Source organism: Haliotis asinina, chromosome 10 (assembly GCF_037392515.1).
Source record: "Haliotis asinina isolate JCU_RB_2024 chromosome 10, JCU_Hal_asi_v2, whole genome shotgun sequence".
Taxonomy (NCBI): domain Eukaryota; kingdom Metazoa; phylum Mollusca; class Gastropoda; order Lepetellida; family Haliotidae; genus Haliotis; species Haliotis asinina.
The window spans coordinates 10056908-10083143 of NC_090289.1; the positions used below are offsets into that span (position 1 = coordinate 10056908).

Sequence of the window (26236 nt, forward strand, 5' to 3'; positions counted from 1 at the left end):
CACATTGCTTGCATTTGTCAAGTTGAATCTAAGACGATGTAACACGTGTTCTGATTGGACAGAAAAAGAGGAAGATAAATCTGCTGCCTTTTTTCGCCGTTAGGGGATTTTATGAGAACCGCGAAATATGGCCGTATTAGAACAGAGGCTCGTAGGAAGACATGACAAGTAACCTCTGTGGGTAGAGAATGCTACCAGTATTGCGAAAGCTGATGATAGACCGTGGATTGCGTGTTAAGCCGCAGGCCCCCACTGCGGGTCAGAAAATCGACAAACTATGTCCTGGTTTACAATCTATCCCCACTACATGACATGTTATATACTAGGTAGGCTGGATAGTAAACCGGGGCACAGTTTATCGATTGTGTGGCCCACATTGGGGGGCCCATGTGTGAAGCCTGTCAGTCCAAACAGCAGCAGATTTGTTAGACACACTTCAGAGTCCAATGCTGCATGAGAAGCGTGCGTGAAGGTTTGTGAGATTTTCACTTCTTCTTATCCATTTCTTTTAATTAATTTATAAATCGCTGCAGAAATATTTGTTGTTCTTACGATCAGATGTTTCCAGGATTTTTCACAAAATTTACCTTTTTTAGATACTTTACTTATTCATTCGATGTTTTAAAACACGCTACATATAAATTATACATATAAATGCAGCAAACAAGTATTCTGACACATTTTTCTTACAACTTGTCCATTGCAGAATATTTCCAGACTATCGATTAGTTGTCCATGTGCTGCAGTTCCGCGCTCTACTCACCGCAAGGTCAAAGACGGTGTCGTTATCGTCGTCATCGTCGCAGGAGTCCCCCCTAGTGTCCCCATCATTGTCCTCCTGTCCGCTATTTGGGATGTCTGGGCAGTTGTCCTGCAGATCAAGCGAATGTAGGTCTGGGTTTTTAGTTTTAAGCAGTGTAAGTATGAAAATCATTTGCAAAACATGGTCAGGTAACACGGTAGCTATTGTAACCGAGACAGTATTTTTACTTTTATGTGATATATGCATGATCCACAGGCAAACTGTAGCGCAAGTGGTGTTGCGCAGCGTAGAGAACTTGACCAGTATTCATGTATGCGAGCGAAGCATATATGAAGACTGGTCATTTTCTCTACGCTGCGCAACCATATTTGCGCTACATTTTGCCTGTGCATGAACTGGCATTAGCAAAATATGGTCAGATAACACGGTAGCTATGGTAACCGGGACTGAAGTTTTAGCTTTATGCAATATGAGAACGCACTTACATTAGCTAAACATGGTCAGGTAACACAGTTGCTACGGTAACTGGGACAAGACTTTTAGTATTAAGTTTGCTATTGTTGCTATTGTTTGCTATTGTTGGTAAATGTGTAGGGCAAGTACAGGAAGTACCAGATTCGTTCACTTATCCGCACTTAAATAAGAAAATCCATGTTGGTCCATATTTCGTCTCTGTTATTAAAACAGACTGAAACTACTTTAGCTCGTGTTCAATATACATATTTATTGAGAAATGTCTTCAAATGACACAATTCAAGAAGAAGAAACTCATCGAAATATTATTGCAATAGTATTGTTGTTGTTTCCCACTCGGTAGAAACCCCTGGTATCTACAGCACTGACCTGTTTACAGTTTCCAAACTCCTCTCCGTTACAGGATATGCCCTCCGCAGGGTAGCCGTCAAGGTCAAGGTCAGGTCCGCAGGTGAACCCATTGCCAGCTAGGCCGTTATGGCACTGAGGTAATAAGGTGAATATAATATGGACGCGGCTGATATCAGCTTAGACCACTCGATAGCGTACTACAGAACGACATAGATTTTCCTGGATATTTTCCAAGGGTTACGAAGTACCTTTAAGACGTGTTCAAACGACGCTGACATATCTCATTGTATTCCAATTGTGTAGATCGATGCTCATGCTGTGGGTCTTTGGATTGTCTAGTCCAGACTGGATTATTACAGACCTCCGCCATACAGCCGGAATATTGTCAAGTGCAGCTTTACACTAGAACCATGCCGACTCACTCAAAATACTTTAATGTAGACAGTCACCTGTACTGACACGTACTCACACATACCCACACGTACTCGAACATACTGGCACGTTCTCATACGTACCCACACGTACTCGAACGCACTGACACGTACTCACACATACCCACACGTACTCGAACGTACTGGCACGTTCTCATACGTACCCATACGTCCTCAAACGTACCGACACGTACTCAAACGTATTCACTCGTACTCAAACACACTCACCAAACAGCTGTAGTCCCCGGGGCCGGCGTAGACACAGGTGGCGTTGATGTTACACTCGTGTTTGCCTGAGAGACAGTAGTCTGCCAGCTCACACCCGTATTTAGCGCTGCCGATGTATCCATCTTTACACAGACCACAGTAAAAACTCCCCTAAAACCGAAACACGCAAGCTTTTTAAATGAAGGTATACTTCTCCCACCCTCAAAGTCAATAAATTAAAGATGCGAGGAACAGGACAGCTGGTAGACTTTCCGTCCTGTCACATTTCACCTCAGCAACTAACATTACACTTTATGTCTTTTATATTCATCTACACACGAATTATATCAATAGAGAAATATTAATCAAAGTTAATTTTATTAATGTAATGATATATAAAAATTTAGCAGAAGCAATCGCATCAATTACGCTCAAAACTATTGACAACTCCGATAGATAGATTGAAGAATGGAAAAACTTGTAAAAATTGACATCGACCTTCCTAAAACAATATTGCCTTATTACAAATACTCAAACATCTCCCATGTGTTAAAGTAATGTATTTTGAAAGAAAGTTGTATGTGATTGATAGAGTTAATATGATATTACGCCGTTTTAGCAAGTTTCAAGCAACGGCTGCAGACTCGAAATGGGCTTAACACATTGTACCTATGTGTGGAATAGAACCCGGTTCTTACACGTGACGAGCGAACGCTTTAACCACTAGGCTACCCCGCCTCAAATGCCACTTTGTGAAAAAATAATATTTCGTAAATCATATTTTCGAATCACCCACCACGGTGTTGTGACAGTAGCCATTCGGGTCACACCCTCCGTTGTTGGTGAGGCATTCATCTGTGTCTTTACAGTGCTGGATTGGGGAAGGGTCATGCTTCTGATTGCAGTCGATGAAGTTCCGGCGGGTCACGTTGTAGGCAAGGGCGTCCTCGAACGACCCCGTATACCCTATAGGACACCTACGGCACTGGTAGCCTGGCTCTGTGTTCTTACACGATGACGCGTTCCAGCAAGGCGAGTAATCGACACACTGAAAGCAATGGTGCCATATTTATACCTTTCAAATTACATGAATCTACAATGGAATTATATATTTTAGAACTACAGAGCAGAGAAAGGCGCTACTATTATGTGTAGGATTGTGTCTCATTGTCGTGCTAGAAACATAACATCCAGGGCTGTAATCACTAATAGAACTACAAATTTGTTTAAGGAGGGTTATCCAACTCGTTCACTCACACAATCATTCACTCACGCACTCTCTCAGTCACACACACACTATAGTGTGTCTCAGTGACCCGACCCGTGAAGATCCCGGGGTAAAATAGGCCTTCAGCAACCCATGCTTGCCATAAAAGGCGACTAACGGGATCGGGCGGTCAGGCTCGCTGACTTGGTTGACACATGTCATCGGTTCCCAGCTGCGCAGATCGATGTTCTTGTTGTTGATCACTGGATTGTCTGGTCCAGACACGATTATTTACAGTCCGCCGCCATATAGCTGGAATATTGCTGTGTGCGGCGTACAACTAAACTCGCTCACTCACTCAGTGATCCATTTTGGTTCTACACACGTGATTAAGTACGCTTTAACAAAAAAGGTGACGAATGGACAAAAGTTGAAAATACATCTATAACATGGGCAGAATAAAATAATTGACAGAGTAAAAACAATCAACTGGTGTTTGGTGCTATGACTTACAGGCATAAAACCCCGTGAAGATCCGGGTTAGAATTGATCTTCAGTAACACACGTTTGTCGTACGAAGCGACTAGAGCGATCAGGCTCGCTGATTTGGTTGACACCATGTCATGTATCCCATTTGCGCAGATCGATGGTTATGCTGTTAATCACTAGATTGTTTGGTCCAATGGATTATATACAGACCCCGGTCACATAACTGGAATATTGCTGAGTGCAGCATAGACCTAAACACACTCACTCACTTGAGATGTAAGCGTTCAAGCAGAATATGTCTGTCATGAATATAAACATAATCTTTTCTTCTTACACCTATTATTTTTTACAGCGATTTTTTACAGGTATCGTGATCCCTTGACATCTCCAAAGGTATATACTTTCAAAAGTAAAGATAAAACTGCACCCATACCTCGTCGATATCTGTACAGGTAACGCCATCACCGTTATAGCCAGGTGGACAAGGATCACACACGTGCCCGTAACTTCCGTCGGGGTTCTGGGCATTCCTGCACGTGACTCCATGGAAACAAAGTCCCGTGGTGCCAATGCATGGACACTGGGTGCTGTCAGAGCATGCCTCACAGTCACTCCCGTCCCCCTTGGACCAAGACCGGGGGTTGCACGGCTCACACCGGTCCTTCATTGTAGTGCTGCGGAACCCGTTCGGGCAGGGCGTGCAGGAGGATTGTCCTGGCTGATCCTGGTAGGTGCCAGGACGGCACAGCTCACAAAATTCTACAGGAAAACATGTGATAAGCATTGCGATTCTAAAGACAGATAAGATACAAAAGATTCTCCTGTGAACGTCTAACGTGAACCCTGACCAAAGACCGACCAATCTGGATGAGTAGTAAAATATGATGGCGCTCAGAAACGACAGAACACACAAAAGTATCACGCTGTGGCTTTACTTGTTTTCATTCGGAACTCCCCATGTTTGACGATCAGAAATGAGATGTGCTGGTCTGACTGCGTTGGAAGATTACAGTTTTCACCTTAAGCGCCACCCATACATGCAGACAGGTATCGTGTCCTAGTAAAAGTCCCCGTGAAGATCCGAGTTAGAATTGATCTTTAGTACCCCATGCTAGTCCTAACAGACGACTAACGGAATCGGTTGGTCAGGCTGGCTGACTTGTTTGACACATGCCATCAGTTCAGAATTGCGCAGATGGATGCTCATGCTGTTGATCACTGGATCAACAGACTCAGTTGTTTACAGGCCGCAGTCATATAGTTGGAATATTGCCGACTGCGGTGTGTAAATAAACTCGCTCCGTCACTGAAAATATTCAAATGACCACAAGTTGCACCAGTTGTAACAGATTGGATAGTGTAGAGGGTTAGTAGTGTTTTAGAATGTACCTTTATTTCCATCTGACCAGGTGCCGACCTCGCAGTAGTACCTCTGTCCGCCCCGGCAAGCATACCCAGACTCACACTGGGTGCATTTGTCTGGACAATAGGTGTCATTACAGTACGTCACGTAGTGGAACTCCTCGCAGGGTTCTGCGTAACCGCTTTTGCAGATCTGAAGCATAAAACAGATGCGTTTGATACAGATGCGTCAAAAACTCCTGGCAGGGTTAGTGCAAAGGATCAGTACGTGAATGGGTGGGTGTGGTTTTAAGCCGCTTTTGGCAATGTTCCAGAAATATCACGGTTGGTCACAAAAGACTTCACACATTGTACCCATGTTGGGAATCGAACCCGGGTCTTCGGCGTAACGCGGGACGCTTTACCACATGGCCACCCCAGCGCCTATCAGATCTGAACATATAATAAGCTCGTTTTACAAATGCAGTCGGTAATTTTGCATTTTTCCAGGACTAACTTAATCAATATCTGTTCAACACGTGAGATAAACCTGGCTCCCGATCTACAAAGCGTTCGTAAAGTTACGACCTGTCGTAACTCTATAATTTACCATTAGCTTACGAATGTCGTAGCGCTACGGACGGTTTGTGGATCGGGATCCAGGTGTACAAAGAACTCATACAAAATATATATCATGCCAACATTGTTCATTATTTGTTTTACGGAACGTCGCATATTCGACTTGAGCGTCTTCTTAAACGTACAAGCATGGTGGGTAGGCACTGCGTACAATCTACCAATCATCGTTACTGCTAAAACGGCGTAAAACATTATTGACTCACCACAGTGTCTAAAGAGTTGCATTGTGTGACCGTTGTTTACATGTACAATGCTATATCGACGCACAGGTTCAAATGTACTCACCCAACCCAGCGGACAGGGCGCACACTCAGACGCCAGGCCAAAACTGTGCTCCGTGGGGGAGCGGCCACAGGTGGAGTTGGACATTGGGGGTTCACAACGTCCACACGGCAGCATACTCCCGTCCCCAGGGCAGTACCACGTGGTCTCACACCTCTCACAAGATGTCTGATCTAAACAAGACAAGACATGCGAACGTAATGCAAATCGGGAGTTGCATCGTTATTGGTTGAGAAGCGAAAATTGCATACAATGAGCTGACACTGATAATGACATAGATCATCGATGATATCATTCTCTTCCCACAGTGGTTACATGTCACATCCTCCTACGTAACCTCTGTTCTAATACGACCCTATCATGGTGCGAGTATTCAAGACTCGTGATTGGAGGCAATCAGATTTAGTAGTGCAATCAGCGACCTTGTTTCAAAAGTGATCGTTCGCAAGATCTTGCTTGGTAATTTCCGGATGCATCCCGAAAACTAGAACCTCTTCCCGAGGGCGATACTCAAATGTTTCTTCTAGACAGAACATGTCATATCTGTTTCTCCACATTGCTTGCATTTGTCAAGTTGAATCTAAGGCGATGTAACACGTGTTCTGATTGGACAGAAAAAAGGAAGATAAATCTGCCTCCATTTTTTGCCGCTAGGGGATTTTATGAGAACCGCGAAATGTGGCCGTATTAGAACAGAGGTTCGTAGGAAGGTATGACAAGTAACCTCTGTGGGAAGAGAATACGATGATATATGAAGTGAGGTAAGGTTTTAGCAAGAGTCCAGCAATTTCACGGCTAAGTTTCACACACTGTACCAAAGTGTCAAATCGAACCTAACATTCAGTGTGATGAGCGAACACTTACACCACCGAGCCACCTTAAGAGCATTCTTAGTAAGACCAACTAATATTGCTATGTTGATATAGCAATATGTGCCTGTGATCTGATCTGATCTGAAAACCGTTACTCTAACGTTACAACTAGAGGTCTACGCCGCACTCACCAATATTCCAGCTATATGGCGGCGGTCTGTAAATAATCGAGCCTCGATCAGACAATCCACTGATCAACAACATGAACATCGATCTGCGCAGCTGGGAACCGATGACATGTGTCAACCAAGTCAGCGAGCCTGACCACCCGATCCCGTTAGTCGCCTCTTACGACAAGCATAGTCACCTTTTATGGCAAGCATGGCTTGCTGAAGGCCATTCTACCCCGGGACCCTCACGGGTCGCAAGTCTATAAATAAGGAAATGATTGTTATTTAACATTATTCCATGACTACATAAGTAATAGAACATGGTGTCCTTTAACTTCCTGGTTTCGTTGTACTGACGACTCATCTAGGTTTGTCGAGTACACTAACAGAATACACATACGGACTTATCATTCGATAGAGCCAAGCTTACAATGCAGTTCCTCCCGTTGTGAACAGCCAATCAGCTCAAACCTGAGACTGACGTGCCCCACCCATGTCTGTGGGTTGATGCGGATGTACTTCCCCCGGGCTGGGGGCTCTAGGTTCACATCCACCACAGTGGACTGGTCAGCTGCCCCATTGAACACCTGCAACATAGAACCCCAAAATGTATACCCCCGAGAGCTCCTGCTAACAATTAATCATTAGCATCCCGTGTTTGTCGTAAAATGCAAATAAATAACAGAATGGGATAGTCAGGTTTGATAAATGTCATTATGTCTCTTATGTCGATTGGTGCTCATGATGTCAGTCACTGGATTCTCTCGTCCCCACTGGAATATATCATTTACTGACAAACGTCATCTAGACAATTTACTACTGAATAAGGCCTTAAACAACAAATAACTGTGCGCAACTTCTAGCAATATCCAGGCCATGTTATACCGAAAGGTTGCAAAATTATACTGATAAGGTGAGGATTAGAACATTGTTCCCCAGCGAGAGATCTCTTCAGCCTCTTCAATACCTATACACCCCGTTTTACCTGTACAGATCAAACTTTTCTTTTATATAGTTTTAAGAAAACCACGTTATGATCTGACACTAACCTGGCAACAGAAGTTGACAACGAACACTGACTTACATCAAGACCGGCCCCATCGGTATATTTACTGAAGGTGATACCATCATCGCTGACGTATACGCAGAAGGTTGTGACGTAGTTGACATCGTCTTCCCGGCCCTGAATCTGTATGACGCGGATGACGTAGAGTTCCTCTAACTCCGTCTGTATCCACTGGTTGGCGTCATCGACGGCTGCCACCCATCCCCCCGTCAACCCGCCAAGCTCCGCTACCAACAAAGATTATTTACATCCCTGTTAACATTCTTTGTCTCTTTTAATTTGGGAACGGTGCGCCAGCAATATGTTAACAATGTTTCATCGATATTCAGCGGCGTGTGAACAACCAAGACAATTCAGTGAATAATATTGTCACTAACGACCAAGCTCCTCGAGTAAAACATAACACAAACGACGTTTTTCGCAGGAACGAATTCTAGTCCGGAATCCGGAATAGATAATATATGAATATAAAACTGTTCCAACTTATATCGATTTTGGGTCATCAGACAAGTTACTAACTGCATCAGTAACGATCAACGTCATCGGGGCGTCTCCGTCACACAATTTTGGAATCAGATTCTGAATCATTTGTCTTTTATATTCAGCATAAAGTGCTAGTGACCTACAATGTCCGACAGTGCGAATGGGGGTAGAGCATTTTATGTTGGGAAGTGTGTTTAATATAATTTAAGTAGTGTGATAGCTTGTTAGCTTCATGTGTTATGTCACCATGACTGTCAACTTATGAAAAGATGAAATCATGACACTAACATTTCAATATGATGGAATCATGACACTAACATTTCAATATGATGGAATCATGACACTAACATTTCAACATGATGGAATCATGACACTAACATTTCAATATAATGGAATCATGACACTAACATTTCAATATGATGGAATCATGACACTAACATTTCAATATGATGGAATCATGACACTAACATTTCAATATGATGTAATCATGACACTAACATTTCAATATGATGGAATCATGACACTAACATTTCAATATGATGTAATCATGACACTAACATTTCAACATGATGGAATCATGACACTAACATTTCAATATGATGGAATCATGACACTAACATTTCAATAAGATGGAATCATGACACTAACATTTCAATATGATGGAATCATGACACTAACATTTCAATACGATGGAATCATGACACTAACATTTCAACATGATGGAATCATGACACTAACATTTCAATATGATGGAACCATAACCATAAACCTGGTACAATCTGATATATTTTTATGATATATACTCAGACAACGTACAAGCAAAGGCAGGTCCCAAGTTATCTATTCCTTATGTAGAAACATACCCGAGCAATACACAGTGAGTAAATTTAGTTTTACGCTGCACTCAGCAATATTCCAGCTATATGGCTCTGGTCTGTAAATAATCGAGTCTGGACCAGACATCCCCTGACCAAAAGCATGAGCATCAACCTCCGGGATGGGATACAATGACATGTGTCAGCCTGACCACCCGATCCCGTTAGTTGCCTCCTAGGACAAGCATGAGCTTAACAGAGGGACTATACTGCATGATTTGGTGACCAATATTCTGTTCAACACCGATTTAACACGGATAACGACGATAACACTGAGTTACCCGAAAGTGACGTCATGTTAAGACGGGCTCTCTCTGGGCCACTTTCTGGTTGAGCTGACGAGGCAGTGAGAAACTCATCCCGGATAAACGCCTTCTCGATCCCAGCAACCCGCAGGCATTCTACAACACCAAACCATCTTATAGATACACATATGACATTATATGACGAGTGTTTTATGCTTAAGTGAAAACTGGATGAACAATTACTAAATAACATTAAATCTGTATAAACCTCACTCGGCCCTGAAACAGGTTGTTAAATACATTCTCGTTTAAAGGTTACTAGTAATTGATTCAATGAAGGCTATGGTAAAAAATAATTCCGCAACCACAAAAATCCTTCCATATTTTAAGTACTGTACACTGTGAAAAAACACATTAGCAGCTGTGTATAATGCCATTGATATTGCTATAAAAGTTTTCAACAGAGTGAAAGTGTAAGTGTTGACTAAGTGCCAACTAAATTCACTTGACTAAGTTCAATTTCTCACAATTTTACCTTGTAGTCCGGATTACGAAGAAAACCGAATTACAGAGATTATGATAAATCCCATTGTATAACAACGCTAACTTGAGATGTTTTAAATTGAAAAGTACATGTAAGTATATTGACTGCACTACAGAGAAGTACAGTTTATTTTGCTGCACAGGTTGTAATGCAATGTTCATTCATAAAGGGAGACAACCATGCTGAGAAGATGAATTCTAGCCTATGTCTTTACAGGGCGCATATCCATCCATCCATCCATCCATCTGTCTATCTTTTAGCATTAGAATTTTGTATTTACTTAACTCACCAAACTCATAATGGTAGTACCCAGGCGCTACAAAAGCAATGCCCCCTGTTATTTCGTCGAGTGGAAAATCGAAGGCGATTGGTTCATATTCCACAGACACCAGACATGAGTTGTCTAACACCATCGTGACGGTGCCTTTTGCCCCACGGCGGGGTACGCCTTCATCAACGACGAACACCTCAAAACTCAGGGTTGTATTCTTTGTGTAAACAGACTTGTGAAGATCTTCAGTCTCGTTGAAAGACACTGGTGGACTGTAAGCAGGAAAATATTCTAGAGTCCATTTTGGACTTAAGCATGAGCAAGTAGGAGTAACGTCTCCCACAGGCAACAATCTTGCTGATATATTAGAAATGTCCACATTATAAAATCAAAAAGGAATACTCTATTCTGGTGGTGACAGTGAGTATGGTTTTCCCTGTCTTCAGCACTAATTCAGCAGTATCACGACGGGAGACACCAGAATTTGTCTTCAGACATTTTACACAGACACGTGGAAAACGTATTCGTACACTTGACGTAATTTCCATACACCTACATTTATTTCATTGTGGTATAAACAATTTTCATGAAGTGAAATTAGGATGGACTGGCAAAATGGAAATCATCTCTGCTCTGCGCACATAATTACATTTAAATTTTCTACCCACTATTTAACTAATGACATCACATTTATCATCTTACGTATGGTTCTACAATGCACAATCCCATCGGCCGCCATGTTAAAGTAGTTCACGGCAATGTACACATGTTGATTAAATTGTCGCTATTCGATAAATACACAATGGAATATTAAACAGAAATTATGTGATCGTAGGTAAGATGATTCCCCAACAAATGTGCAAAAGTTGACTTGGATCTTATGAAACTTAAATTCATGAAAATTATTTATGCTGCACTAAATTAACACGTCAGTCTACGGAAATCACGTCAAGTGTGGGAAGACTTTTTGCATGGGTCTGTGAGTACCTATGTGGGGATCAAACTCGGCTCTTCAGGTGACCAGCGGACGCTCTAACTACTCGGATACCCCACCGCCCCTAGAACTAAAGCCAGTTTTCATTTCAACCAATCAACTCATAATCCTATGACAATAGGGGTAATTCTCTTATGCACAGACGTATACCGGTTAGGACAATGCACTGACTGACCAACTGAGCAGGTGTCCACGCCGTTTGACGGACATGTCAGGAAATCAACCAAGCACAATCAGCTCTCTTGCTGACCACTTCTTTTCACAAAGCTATTGTAGTGTTACGACTGCCGTTGATACTGTAACAAAGACTTAGCGCTGCGATAACTTTGAAACGGACCCGTGGGCTAGAATTGCGAGGCTCTCTTAGCGCTAAGATAGTCGTAAGTGCCATGCATTAACATTAATTTACGACTTTCTTAGCTCCTTTCACGAAGCACCCTTTACTATGGCTAACCTTAGCTCCGATTCTTTAACACTGATCTAAGGCTACTTAAATGACTTACGATCACCTTAGTGGTTCGTGAAACAAGGCCCTGCTAAGATCCGGGTTAGACTTGATCTTCAGCAACCCATGCTTGTCGTCAGAGGCGACAAACAGGATCGGTTTGTCAGGCTCGCTGACTTGTTTGACACATGTCATCGTATCTCAACTTGGTAGATCGATGCTCATGCTATTGATCATTGGAATGGAAGATTTGATTCTTAACGATTTTCATCGCTGGAATATTTCTGAAAGCGGCGTTAAACAACAAACAAACTCACGTAGCCGTGACATCGGATCGGTAGTATCTAAGGACGGAGTTGTTCCCGGAGTCGATGTCGGAGGCGTTTAGATCGACAATGGGGGTGGCTTGGAGAGCTGGATTGGCCCAGATAGAAAACATACTCTGGTCAAGCTCTGGACAGTTGTCGTTCACATCTTTGATATGGATCTGAAATATGACTCTATAAATGACATACAAACACATAAATGTTTAAGTCTTCAACATAAATACCTTGCACATAATATGAATGGATCAGGAGTTTCGATTCCCAGTTTGAGGGCGTGTTTGCTCCAAGTTCATGCGCGTTTGTTCCACCAAAGTGATAAATATACATCGTGTTTGGTTTGCCTTCCATATAAACAGCCAAGACGTAAACTACATTAAAAGTACCCTTTCCTTCGTGTATAAATGCTCTCCGCTTTTGCAGATTTACTCGGAAAGAATCTAAACATCCTCAAAAGTTTTAGTAATATATGAACCAGTTCCTGTTCTTGTCGGCGCTTAACCCAGTCCATAGCAGCCTAAACTGGTCTTCTTAAAGGTCGGCTTCATGAATCTGATCCCCAAGCTCGATGGCTTGGTTTATGGCGTGGAACTTTGTGGTGCTCATGCTATCAATCACTCGTGTTATGTGTCATGTGGAATAGTATTGTATTTGCATTATACTGACTCTGGTAAGACTCGGTAGAGGGCAGCGACGTGCTGGAAATCTCGTGGCCTGTTCTTGTATGTACCAATGTAGTGTACCAAGGAGAGTTGGGAATGGTCTGGGAACTTGTTTGTATATATAAAAGTGCCTTCTTAGCGAAGACATCTCACACAACATACCACGTATCAAAAAGAAAAGAAAGATCACTGTCACACGAAGGTACATATTACCATCACTGTCTCCAATGCAACATTAAATGTTTTTATATCGTACTGCCATTTAATTTGTATTGTCACTCTATTTTTGTACTGGGGCGGAGGGGAAGTCTAGTGGTTAAAGCGTTGGCCCGTCACGCCGAAGACGTGGGTTCGATTCCCAACATGTTTTTAATCAGTGCAGCCCATTTCTAGTGTCAACTGCCATGATATTGATGGAATATTGCTAAAAGCTGCGTGAAACTATACTCACTATTTTGTACTGTCAGTGTCATTCTTTGTACAGATTTGTATTGGTTTGAAAAATTAATCATTTTTAGAAAGCAAATGATAGTTGTGAATACTTTCATATTTTGGGGGTTATTTGTTGGTTCCACACCATCCTTTAACAGGCTAATTTCCTATTCTTTTATTTATCAACATGTGACACTGGATTGTCCAGTACAGTTTTGATTATTTAAGTTCGTTCGTTGCCATGTGGCTGAAACAGTGTTAGGCGTTAACCAACAAACTTATATACAATATCCAGACTGACTTGACCAGGACGTACTTTTATTCCAATGGTTCCTGTTTGTTCAGGGGACTTGTTATAATCTACAACCTCCAACGCTACACTGTACAGGTCGGTGAGTTCAAAGTCCACTGGTTTAGCTAAAGTGAACAGTGCCGTGGCTGCCGTCACGGTAAACGTCTCCACGCTGGTGTCGATTGTGTCCGCCGGAATGGAGGAAGGAGTTGCACATTCTAAAATGAATAGGCACAAATCGTTTTTAAATCAATGGTCTTGCCGCTCTGTTTACAGTAAATAAGTAGGATGACATTTAACGTCGAATTGACAAAGCGTGGGTCAAAGAGCGATCCCACTTTTCTGAACATTGTAAGCAGCTGAGTTCAGTCTGACACCTTTAAACCGTTACATATTTCGGTTACATCGCGACTTGTCAGACTGATCTAGATATAAACTTGACGCCGATCACGTATCCTTGGTGGGACCAGGTACACACCATCAATAAAGTGAGTAAAGTACGTTTTACGCCGCATTAAGCTATATTCCAGGTATATGAAGCGGTCTGTTAATATTCTAGTCTGGACCAAACAATCCAGTGATCAGCAGCATGACCACCGATGTATTTGGGATACAATGACATGTGTCAACCAAGTTAGTGAGGCTGACACCCGATCCTGCAAGTCACAGTAATACCCTTACACTTTCAATTCCCAATCCCAAACACCATGCACACAATCCTCGAACGCCCACATTACCCTTACGCCAACCCCCATGCTACGTACGCCATTATCATTACCCCATTACCCAGTACGCCAACACCAACCACACAAACACCCGCTGTCCTCATTCACATAACACCATACAACCAGTTATTGAGTATACGATGACTCACCGACAAATGAGATGTTAGCAATGGTGGTGTACGTCAAGGTCGCCGCCGCTGGAGGAGCACCTGCAGCCTGATTGACTGCTGTGTCAGATTTGATGGAAAAATGACGTGCCTCGTTACCTGCAGTCAGAGACTATGCTACAAACCAAACCAAAAACTACAACATATGTTACAGATCCCCTGGTAAACTTTTGTCAGCTTCGTGTTTATATAGGTTATGGCATGATGTGTATGCCCTTGAACTCCTAAACCTGGCGTCGGAACGGCACTGCGAATAAAGCGCCAAATAACGGTGACAGTTGTACAAATGGATCGCAGTGATGATTGCGGTGATTGCGTCTTGTGCTCCTGGTTTGGTTTGTTTGTTGCTTAACACCGCACTCCAGCTATATAGCTGACAATCCAGTGATCAACATCATGATCATCTATGCAGTTGGGATACGATGACCAAGTCAGCGAGACTGACCACCCATCTCGTTGGTCGCATTTCACGACAAGCATGGGTTACTTTAGACCAGTTCTACTCAGGATATTCACGGGTTCCTGTTCTACTGACTTATTTCACAATGACAAAACGCTTAAATCGTTTACTTTTACTGACACTTAGAAATTCGTTTTCGTAACTTTGTCCTTACGTTATATCTCAACGAGTGTCAAAATGGCAGGCTTATGACCACTACGCTTAAGAAACTAGCACATATAATACTTCTGTCAGGGTTGTGTTATCTAATGCAAGAACAATATTCAAGCTTCATAACGGTAATATGGACAAAGCAGATGACATTTATGACGATCCATGAAGACTTTGATAAAACGTTCAGACTGTCACGTATTAATCGCCGGTTACACAAGAACCTGAGACCCGTTCCAATAGCGATAGAAGCCTATTGGAAACCTGGAAACAGACATTTCCAATGGAGACCATGCAAGTCTAGAATATATGTGGCAAGTCTAGATAATTCACATTTCCAGTTTCTCAAAATGACGTTTCTGTTCTCCTTCTATTCTATTTTATCAATATAATTTAGAAACTGTTATTTTATTTCTGTGAAATATGTACATTTCAGAACTGCTTAGTTTTATTCTAATCCACTTTTTCATCCAAAAACTAGAAAAGAAAAGGACTGAGAACATCGCCCTGTCACTGAGCCTACACACCATGAAGGATCGATACTCTGAATGGCGGCCCCACAGAAAAGGAGTCGCTGAGGATGAGAGTCGCGAGGATGCCGTCGTTGTGGAAGTCTTCGTCGATGGTGACGGTGTAGTCTAGGGGCGGGTCTTCCCCTGCCGCGGTGATGAACTGGACGCCGGACAGTTCCAAGAAGTAGCCAGAATTACACAGCAACCTCTCGGCGTGGAACACTGCAAAGTGGTACCGTTCCCCAACCTGAAGAGAGGAACAGCTGTATAAAGATTATCTGCTTTTCACTTGTTAGATACGGATGCATACAAAAAAATTAAACGTTTCTCGGGCACATTTGTTTCAAGTGACGAGTGCGGTAGGGATGTCTTTTAAGCTTTGGTAGAAAAAAAGTGACGAGGGAGGAACGTTTTTTTCTCTCTCAGAAATACAGCTTTAGCACGTGTTAATGAGTTGTAGATCCAGTCACACTCGTTCTTACAGACACTCATTCTTATAGTGCACAAATGGATGATCGGGACGCGGCCAAGTCAAAATGGTGCTTTCAACAATAGTCAAGATTCTGGTGGCCGTCTGTAAATAATCGTGTACGTCTGGTCTAGCCAATCCAGGGGGTTTATGAAAAGGAAAGTCAAGTATATGTAGAGGTTCTACATACTTATTATGAGTATTTAGGGGTACAAAGATCGGATGTTAATAAGATAACTGGATAATTTGGTGACACGACGTACTAAGATGGTACTATGGCGATAACATGGATGATAATGACAAAACAAGATAACGTATATACACTGTAACACTTAACTTGTTAATCCAGATATTATTGTTCTACACCAAGCTATTGACAATAACGACAACTCTGCAATGAAATCAGTATGTATAAAATTATGTAGCCGTAATTATCAATAGCGTGAATACGTTTTATCAGAGTTGACTATATAAATTCGAACTGGGAATGTCAGAGCGGGCTGGCAGTTTGTGCCCAAGTCCATATAGGTATGCTGCTTTCAGAAAATGTATTCACATATTCGGGTTGGAACCACCATTTCTTAGTCGCGATAACCACGCACGTTAAACTCTAGGCCACTCGAGAGTCCCTTACCTCCAAGTCTAGATGGACTGCTTCGGCTGTGACGGCAGTGCTTGAACCACAAACACCGCCTGAGACAGTGCCCTGCGTAGGCGTGATGGTGGCGCCACCTACAATATTTGGCAGATAGGTACAATAATACAATACATGGAAATGAATACACCGAATACAGTCTGAATCATGATAAGGTATTCGGCGAAGACCGTAGAATCAAGACACATCCTTTGTTCAGTGAACTCACTGGAGTTGAAATACTGTTTTACGTCATCTTCAGGAATCACGAGTATTAGGTTGCAGGTTTTACGCCAGTGTCATAATTCTAGGTACTGAGATGCCATGCTAGTTTGCCATGTACAAACTAACATTATTCTCACAGCAGACCAATCAGGCTCCATCCCTCTACTTCTGAAAACCAGAGAAAAAACTGGCACCATCTTTAAACGCCCCTATTTGGCATGGAACCACCAACGTCCGCCCACCAATCAAAGCTAAAATAATCACTGCAGCGCTGGACAGTAACTCCTTGTGGCCAATGGGTTATTTTTTTATACTCGTAGAAAACAATGAAATTCTCAGTTTTAATTTCACCTACGCATCTGAACCTCAAAAGAATTTATTTGTATTTATATAAATGAAGTGCAGAACATTCAAAATGTCACAAAATGGGTTGAGGTGCAAGTCTGAAATTTTTAGTCTGTTGCTATCGTGTTCATAACGACTAAGGTCAAAACTCCAACGTCATTAAATTACCTACATGTAACGGGGGAAAAAAGAAAGTATACACTTCGAAACTGTATTTGATTATAAATCTTATGGAAAGGTTATACCAGGTATAGCTTGTCCTGCCTGGTAGTTGTGTGTTCTGATACACGACTGACCTGTCTGAGCGGCAGTGGACAGGTCGATTTTCTTACAGATGATGGAGGTGGTGCCACGAGTGGGGATGTAGAGGACCATCTTGCCATTCACGTAGAGCCACATGTCATCCCCACCGCCAATCGTGATGGTTTCTGTACCTTGGTACACAATCCCCATTCGGATGACTGACGTGAACCTGAAAAACATTGGTTCTTCAACACCCTCAAACCAAAGAGATTAGTGGTCGATGTAATGAGCAGCGTTTCGTGCGGGTGGGTGAGACATCGCGCTATCGGGCAAGACCATCTGATTCATTCGGTTTGGAAAACAAGGATAAGTTGGACCGGCGCAGAGAACGCGTTTACGAGGAGTGGGCGGTGCACGGCAATGAGCAAACCCATTTGGTTGTTGAAAGGGAGGGCATTTGTAGGGAAGTGCAAGTGCAGTGTATGAGGATGAAATTGATTCCGCGCGTAGCTGCACACGCCCTGCTCAATATACTCTCACGTGGTCGGCACCAGTGGGTGGCACAGGCACACACACACGCACGCACGCACACACACACACATACACACACACACATACACATTCACCTTTCTCAAAAAGCTGTATCCGTCCCTGTTGGCTGGTCGTTGCTTAACATATCCTTGTATGCCAGTAGGTCTCGACTCATTCCCAAATCCACACAAAACAAATGGATATCGCATTGAGGGCCAGTTTGGTAGCTTTGTTATGAGCACGTTCTCATATCACAACTTTGTCTAGAGCGTGGAAAGCATGGCAAAGGGAGCGGCATAAAACCATACTCACTCAACCACACATTGAATTGAACTACGTGCCAATCGGCAAAGTTTGGTTCATCCAATGTCTAGGCCTGAATTGCTCTGTCTAACAGACCTATGTACAACTTGATTAAACCGCAAGATATTCCTAAAACAAAGAATATATACACGCATGAGGACACCTTAGATACCTAAAGGCGTTACGGAATGTTCATATTACCCAAAGTTGTGCGTTGTTCCTCCACAGTCCTTCTGTTCGTTCCCATACCCGAAGTCATCGACAGGGAAGAAGGATCCGGCACTGTACCTGCAACATCAACCATCACGTCTCCTATCACATCAACCGCCACATCACCCATCACCTTACCCGTGATCTTATTCATCGTCTCATTATTTTCCATACACATACAACACACGTCTTCATATGTATTCGTTCTACCTATAGAGTGGTGGCGAATTTGACAGATTCTCTAAAGTAATGGTTCCGTTCAGTTCCTTATTCACTCCATCTTTTCGTAAGAACCAGTCCGAGAAGGAATCTGCAGCAGGATTGTAAGACTGGGCCAACCAGCCTCCGTAAGGACTCGAAATGTATCTGGGTTCAGCGATGATCCCTTCCGACAACCCAGCAAAGTCAGGGTGTATTGCACTGCAAGGAAACGGACGAGATTTTCAAGAAAATGAACACCAACGGAAGGGACAGACAGTTCAGAATAATCAAAACCAAGTCCATTTCCTCTTTAGTTTTCAAGATCTATCAAGTTGTTTTCACATTTTGAACTACAGCAGTGATAAACTGACGTCCAAGGTTAATGAGAAATTAAACTCGGAAACAGAAGCTGAATGTTTACCATTGTGGTCAAGCTCACGTACAAGTGAATGGTGCTGGCAAAACAAGGTTAATAATCTGGATCATGCGCAAGGGATCCTGGCGCGTCTAAGGGGCATAATTGTGCACAGCGGATGCATTATCACTTGAAACTGACTGTCGTTATCGATAGGTCCGTTTCATAAATAAAGGTAAAAACATTCATCTAATTTCCAAACACAGTACGTTTAACTCATAATATTCACTCACACGTTTAAAAACAATATTCACACACACGTGAAGAGAAGTACAAAACTATATGCGGTAAAAAAGCGAGATCAAACCACTTACCTGAAGTCATAGTAGAATATAGGCAATCCTAGGCCTACATCAACGATAGTGTTATTTTCTGGCGTAGCTGAAGTAGTCGAATAAAGTAAGAAATTATTACATTTACATGTACTTCCCTTTTTCCAAAATACTTTTCTAAATATATATTGCATAGAGGCGATTTCACACGAGGAAAATGTCAGTTCCCGATGCGTTCAATCAAACGCCAAAAATATATTAGCATACATTTTTCCCTTTATTCCTTTAGTATATTTCAGAGAGTGCTTTGGTACCTGGCGTAGCTGCCGTGTGGAGGAGGGCAGGCTCGCTGTAGCCGCTGGCGGTGCCGTCGACGGAAGCCGTGACGGCGCACACATATTCCGAGTCCGGTTTCACTGTCATGACCACACTTGTTCCGTTAGTATCCGTCGTGAGTATATCGCCTTTGGAACCAGTACAGGTTGCAGTGTAGGAGCTAAGTGATAGATAAATAAACTTCTGATTATTAGGCATTCTTCATATTCAAAGCTTAATGGTGAAAGGAGAAGGGAGAAAGGATAGGCCTAGATACAAATGCTGAGTGAGTTTTACCTACTGGGCTACTGTATAGTACCAGATGCCAATACAGAAACAAGTTCACTGCATTTTCATGTTAATTCTGGTATCTCTGTTGAACCACGCAACTCGACATTTCTGTAACATACTTAAGTGCTTATGTGCTCAAAGTAAGTTCGATAATGCATATATGTTCAAGGTCCTGGGTCTCTTTTCACAAAGCACTAACGGGATGGTAAATGGGTAAGGTCACCTTAACGCAGTGTTATAGAGTTAAGGTTAACCTTAGTAAAGGTTGTTTCGTGAAAGGAGCTCTTCTTGATATCATTGCAAGTCAAATGGATGACGATTATCCCATGATATCGTTGTGTGTGTGGTGCAATATTTGCAGGTTTTAGACATTCGTGTAAACGATCGCCATATGTATAATAATCCAAGGGGAACTACTCTCAGAATTATTTCTTACTATCAAATCTATTTCTAACCTTTCGAATGTTGGCCAAATAGACTTGGTTTGTTTTTAACATGTACAAACATCTTTTAAGTATATCCTGTTGTGAACAAAACAAAAATGGTCATATAAATGAAGCGTTATGAATAGTATTTAAATTACTGATATGGTTGAAAAAGGTCTGGGTCGAAAAACCTCAATCATGTAAGTATCTGATATTTGTGAAATGCTGGTCCCCATCTGTAATGACGTTGTGGTGATGACGTTTGATGACACAACACAACCTACACGACAGTGTCGTTGCTGAGGAGCTTCTTGTCCTTCTCCATCTCCGAGTTCTGGTACAGTGGTCTAGTCCACGTGACGTTCACGCTGTTGCCGTCCACCGTGCCACGGACGTTGGTCGGCGCTGCACAGTAATGAAATGCATTAGAGACGTGCTCATCGTTGGGAATTCTGTCTACGGTAATGGACAAAATAATTGCAATTAGATCTTCGTTTGAAGAAAGATTATATCTGTAAAATGACGTTAGAACTGATTCTCACCACCTCACGTCACACTGTGCTGAGCACAGGTAAACAGTAGCGCCAACAGGGTTGCGCAACAGGGAGAAAATGACCAGTCTTCTTATATGCGAGCCATTGACATCAATGGTACCCACCCATTTTATAACTGGGTCGTACTCTCAGATTTCCAACCCCATTCTTAATAATTACTCACGTGAAATATATTTTATTCAACATTCTACGAGTCACTCGTGGTTTAACGAGTCGTTCTTCGCCTCCATGCCCCCTGCCAGCTTCCGGTTCAACAGTATGCCTGTCTACTGTGTACTGAGATAGCAGTTGTACAGGGAAACATACGCGTAGAAAATGGCGTTAGGACCGATCCTCACTACCTAACACTACGTTGTACTGAGCTAACAACTGTACACAGAGACATACGCGTGTAAAATGACATTATAACTCATCCCCACCAACCAGCTCACGCCATGTTGTACTGAGCTTACAACTGTACACGGAAACATATACGTGTAAAATTATGTTAGGAACTGATTCAGACCTAATCACGCCATGCTGTACTGAGCTACCGACTGCACACGGAAACATACAAGTGTAAAATGGCGTTAGGAGTGAGCCCCACTACCTCATGCCATGTTGTACGTACTGAGCTACCAACTGTAAACGGAAACATACGAGTGGCGATCTGGTTGGGAGAGGGGGAGGGGGGTTCGCTGGTCACGCCGAAGACGCGGGTTCGATTCCCGACATGGGTACAATGTGTGAAGCCCATTTTCTGGTGGAATATTGCTGGAATATTGCTAAAAAGCGGCGTAAAACTAAACTCACTCACTCACTCACTATTCAACATGGCCTGGAATAAACTCTGACCGAATGCAGGCATCCTATTTCGACTGTCAACAATGATCATGTTTGAGATAACGTCTCAATGATCTTACCACATATATACTTTTCTTTGTCCCCTTTCTTGAAATACTGTGAGTCTTTTTCAAATGATATGCCAAGCTGGACTCCAGCCGTCACATTTGGTTGTGAGCAGCTACCTCCCTTTACTACAGTATACACCTCGGCCAGGGTTCGATACAAGTCGCAGGTACACACAAAGGCGTTGTTGGTCAAGTCTCTGCAAGAAATAGCTGTCGTTGTTAAGTACATTGTCACAAAGTCAAGAAAATGTGTGTGTACTGAAAAGGATGTGTCTTCCTGAAATGCATATGATGTACAAAAAATTGGATGTCCTTTTTCCCTCCCTAACCGTCGAACCGCTAACATCCGGGTAACAATTAGTCTTGAACAACCGAAGCTTTGCGTAAGTGGTGACGAAAATGATCAGATGGTCTGGGTGAATGACAAGGTTTACATATGTTACAAAATGCTAACTAGGTAAATCGATGCTCATTATGTCGATCACTGGGTTATTGTATCCGGACGATGTCGCACAGCAGACGTCCTGAGCCATGGTAATCAAAACACATGTATTTTTTAAATCAAAATCCATCTAATGTGTACAAAAGCAAACGTGGATACAGACATCTCTATGCCACGATTTCCTGGTCAACCATGCAGCTCTCCTTGCCACGATGTAAACTTGTCTGTTCAAGTAGTAAGGATCCACTGTCCGCTAATTCAGTAAAAAAGTAACTATGTCAGCACAGAGCCTGATGTTCACGCTTGTGACTACATTGGTATTTCGTGTCACACTGTGTCACTTTATCGCTCGAAAGCCACAAATTGTATCGCCAGAATGAATGACGCCAATACAAAAATACAACATGGCAGATATAATTTAACACGATCATGTTTTACAAGTTTCCACCTTTAACAGAAAAATACTGTGACTTTAAGACTTTGACGTAACACTATTTACTGATGTCCAAAAGGAACGGAAATATTATTTTTGAAAGTACATAAAATAACACGTCAGTCACAAAGGGGAATGTGACCGGTAATGTCTTTTTCGTCAGTTGTGTGTTCTAATGACACCGACGTGGATGGTGGAGGCAATATGCAATGCTGAATTGTCAGTTTACATGACGTTACCAAATGGCGCAGTCTAGCATTTTGTTGACATCATCACAAACATGTCTGGCTATGAATAAATTTTTTTTTTTTCACCATAAGGACCAAAGCTGTTCCTTTGTATGTTTCCATAAGCAAGCATCAATTTCTTTATACCCTACTGTATTGCAGTTTACACAGTTCGCGTTTCTTTTGGAACTGTGTATATATATAACGTCACGGCAGATGAATAGTATTACCCTTGATGATCCCCTGAGACAGATTTCATTTGATGCAAAGAGGAAAGTATCATCGTAAATCATGCGCCGGGACAAATCAGTGATGACATATGTATAGTGAGCATGCAATCTCGCTGGTACATTTTAAAGATATTTTTGTACACGTACATATTAGTCAACGTTTTGTTCAGGTAATCAAAGGCGCCGACCTCGATGGATGTGAGAAGGTTATCTGACAAGACTATTGACGAAAGAACGGAACCATTCTTGGCACCGGGAAAGTGGTACAACAGGTTCTTGGAGAGGTCCAGTGTCTTGAGGTTCACCATTGGATCCATTAGTCCTTTCGGCCAGGTAACGATGTCATTTTCGCTGAGATCTCTGTGAACAATATTACAATGATCAAGTGACTGTTCTCAATGGCAAACTGCTCAGCTGATTTTAAATAGTAGCAAATATTTATCCATAGATCTAAACAGAAAAATCGTTTTATATGTTTCGACAAAACTCACAATTTATTTGTGTTAATGAGAGACGTAAAGGATCCATTCTTGATTTCCGTCAGCTGGTTGCCTTTCAGGTTGATGTCGTACATGTTGGTCAGGCCGTCGAAGGCGTCGTCGGGCAGAGCTGATATCAGGTTGTAGGAAATGTCCCTGCAAGGAAAGTCTTTCTTGACTGCAGGACCTCGTTCTCATGTCAATAATGACGTAATATGTTCAAGACTTGACTTGAGTGAGTTTAGTTTTACGCCGCACTCAGCAACATTCCAGCTGTATGGCGGCGATCTTTCACTAATCGAATCTGGACCAGTGATCAACAACATGAACATCGATCTGGGATTCGATGATATGTGTCAACAAGGTCAGCGAGCCTGACCACCCGATCCCGTTAGTCGACAAGTATAGTCGCCTTTTATGGCAAGCATGAGTTGCTGAATGCCTATTTTACCCTGGGGCCTTCACGGGTTCTCTAAAACGACACTGATAGGACGTAAGTTCCTGTTTCAATCAGAAATATTATTTGAAATACATTTACTTATACGCGACAAACACTTTTTCTATATTCATAATACATCGCTGTCAGAAGCAAAGTAAAAAGGTATGGATGCCCGAAATCTCTTACATGCTGAATGTCCCCCGGGACCTGATTATCGGGATTTGATGGGAGCACCATGCAGGCAAACACTGATGAGTCGACCTACGATTGTCTCGAAATAAAACCTGATCTCCGACTAACTGCTTTAGTCGTCATTGTACGACTGTGTGAAGTTCAGATAACACGAAGTATTCATGTATCTGCCTTTGACTTCGACTCAACGGTGTTTAGCGGTACTTGAGTTCAAGTGTTGTAAGACAGTGGTATAAATCTGTATCATCTACTTACACTCACATAGCATGTATAATACTACTCTTGCTTCATATAGTAAATGTACTTACATGTATGTCATTTTATTCTCCAAGAAAATGTCCCGAGGGAAATTCGTGAGTTTGTTGTAAGCAAGGCTCCTGAAAGGCAAAGATAGCTGTTATGAATTCTTGAATGTTTTCATATTCGTTCCGAAGAAAATCTCGAGTTTCTGTGCTAGCTAAATCATAACCAATATAAAAAGTATTCGTAAAATTAATTTCCAGTGTATAATACCGTAAAACGTGGACACGTCATGCTTTCAGTATACGTTTATAGCCTTTCTCAAAGCCAATGACGTTATGCTACCCTGGGATACATTGCTGACTAGAAAATGTACTTATTTTTAAAACGTAGGCACTGGAGTGATCACTTAATAATGGCAGATTGTTCAGATATGATGAGGTTAAATCTTGATATTGTGAAGGAAATTAGTCAGAAATGACAAACTGACCAAAAGTAAGTAATCACAAATTTCACTACAGAAAAGATATCGTCTTTGACACAAGGCAATTGTATATTGAATTCCCGACTGTATGGAAAGATCCTTGTAACTTGTAACTACAGAATATTAGCAAGACCAGTCGGAGTGTGTACGTACACCAAAGCTACTTGGACGTTTTCAACCAGATCTGGTGGTAACATTTGGAGGTTGTTGTTGCGAAGGTCAAAGGCGCTCTTGACCTGTGACGTGTCTGAAAACATCTTTCCGTAGATCGCTTTCAGCTGAACGCTAAACATGACACTAAAACAGAATATTGACGTTAAAATATTAATGACAACACTCTTTCTATATTCATTACAAAAATCTGCTGAAATAAGAGGCAATACAATTTTGACTATAAGGTGAACATGTGTTTATGAATGAGTATTAGTAGTGATGCCAAATGGTGACCGGATTATGCCTGTGATGGCATGCAAAGCCAAGTTAAGTTTTCATCTGAAAAAGAATGGGAGCAAAAAATGCAATTCAAAATAGCGATTTCCAGTGGACATTATTGTTATTAACGATGCGGGAGCTATTGAACTGAGTCATTTGGGTAAATGTTGATTCATTATTATTTTTATGATAAAGAATATATCAGAACCAATGCAGCGGAAGTTGTCAAAACCGGTCTCTGTCCAGTGTGGAAAGTTGTCAACACCGACATAAAATCTATGTCCCTTGCTGTACATTAATCATCATGTAATAGCTCTGCAATCCAGCAGCTGTCGATTTCGGATCCCGGAATGGACTGAAACGCCCAAATATGAGTTCATACCGTAATCACCTGTCTAATCCGGCGCATGGCAAGAAATCGCCTGAATGTCTGTTGTCACAAAATAATCCTGCGCTGAAACTACATGTTTGTCTGTAGGTTAATCTTAGTTCTGTATGGGTAT

General features: G+C 42.1%; 1 protein-coding gene across 1 annotated transcript in view; it reads right to left on the reverse strand.

Moving 5' to 3' along the window:
* LOC137298930 (uncharacterized) overlaps positions 1 to 26236 on the reverse strand; it is a 69881-nt gene that overhangs the window by 13298 nt on the left and 30347 nt on the right. Inside the window, exons 25-51 of the mRNA XM_067831314.1 lie at positions 25455 to 25598; positions 24886 to 24954; positions 23959 to 24102; positions 23615 to 23827; positions 22148 to 22332; positions 20976 to 21096; positions 19975 to 20156; positions 19703 to 19769; positions 18983 to 19192; positions 18764 to 18850; positions 17782 to 17957; positions 16916 to 17013; positions 15828 to 16059; positions 14673 to 14789; positions 13823 to 14016; positions 12407 to 12576; positions 10669 to 10922; positions 9872 to 9991; positions 8251 to 8459; positions 7597 to 7753; positions 6188 to 6357; positions 5312 to 5477; positions 4356 to 4681; positions 3023 to 3274; positions 2248 to 2397; positions 1607 to 1720; positions 764 to 871 (exon numbers count right to left, since the gene is read on the reverse strand). Coding sequence (XP_067687415.1) covers positions 764 to 871; positions 1607 to 1720; positions 2248 to 2397; positions 3023 to 3274; positions 4356 to 4681; positions 5312 to 5477; positions 6188 to 6357; positions 7597 to 7753; positions 8251 to 8459; positions 9872 to 9991; positions 10669 to 10922; positions 12407 to 12576; positions 13823 to 14016; positions 14673 to 14789; positions 15828 to 16059; positions 16916 to 17013; positions 17782 to 17957; positions 18764 to 18850; positions 18983 to 19192; positions 19703 to 19769; positions 19975 to 20156; positions 20976 to 21096; positions 22148 to 22332; positions 23615 to 23827; positions 23959 to 24102; positions 24886 to 24954; positions 25455 to 25598 — 4435 coding nt within the window. The remainder of the gene's footprint in view (positions 1 to 763; positions 872 to 1606; positions 1721 to 2247; positions 2398 to 3022; positions 3275 to 4355; positions 4682 to 5311; positions 5478 to 6187; positions 6358 to 7596; positions 7754 to 8250; positions 8460 to 9871; positions 9992 to 10668; positions 10923 to 12406; positions 12577 to 13822; positions 14017 to 14672; positions 14790 to 15827; positions 16060 to 16915; positions 17014 to 17781; positions 17958 to 18763; positions 18851 to 18982; positions 19193 to 19702; positions 19770 to 19974; positions 20157 to 20975; positions 21097 to 22147; positions 22333 to 23614; positions 23828 to 23958; positions 24103 to 24885; positions 24955 to 25454; positions 25599 to 26236) is intronic.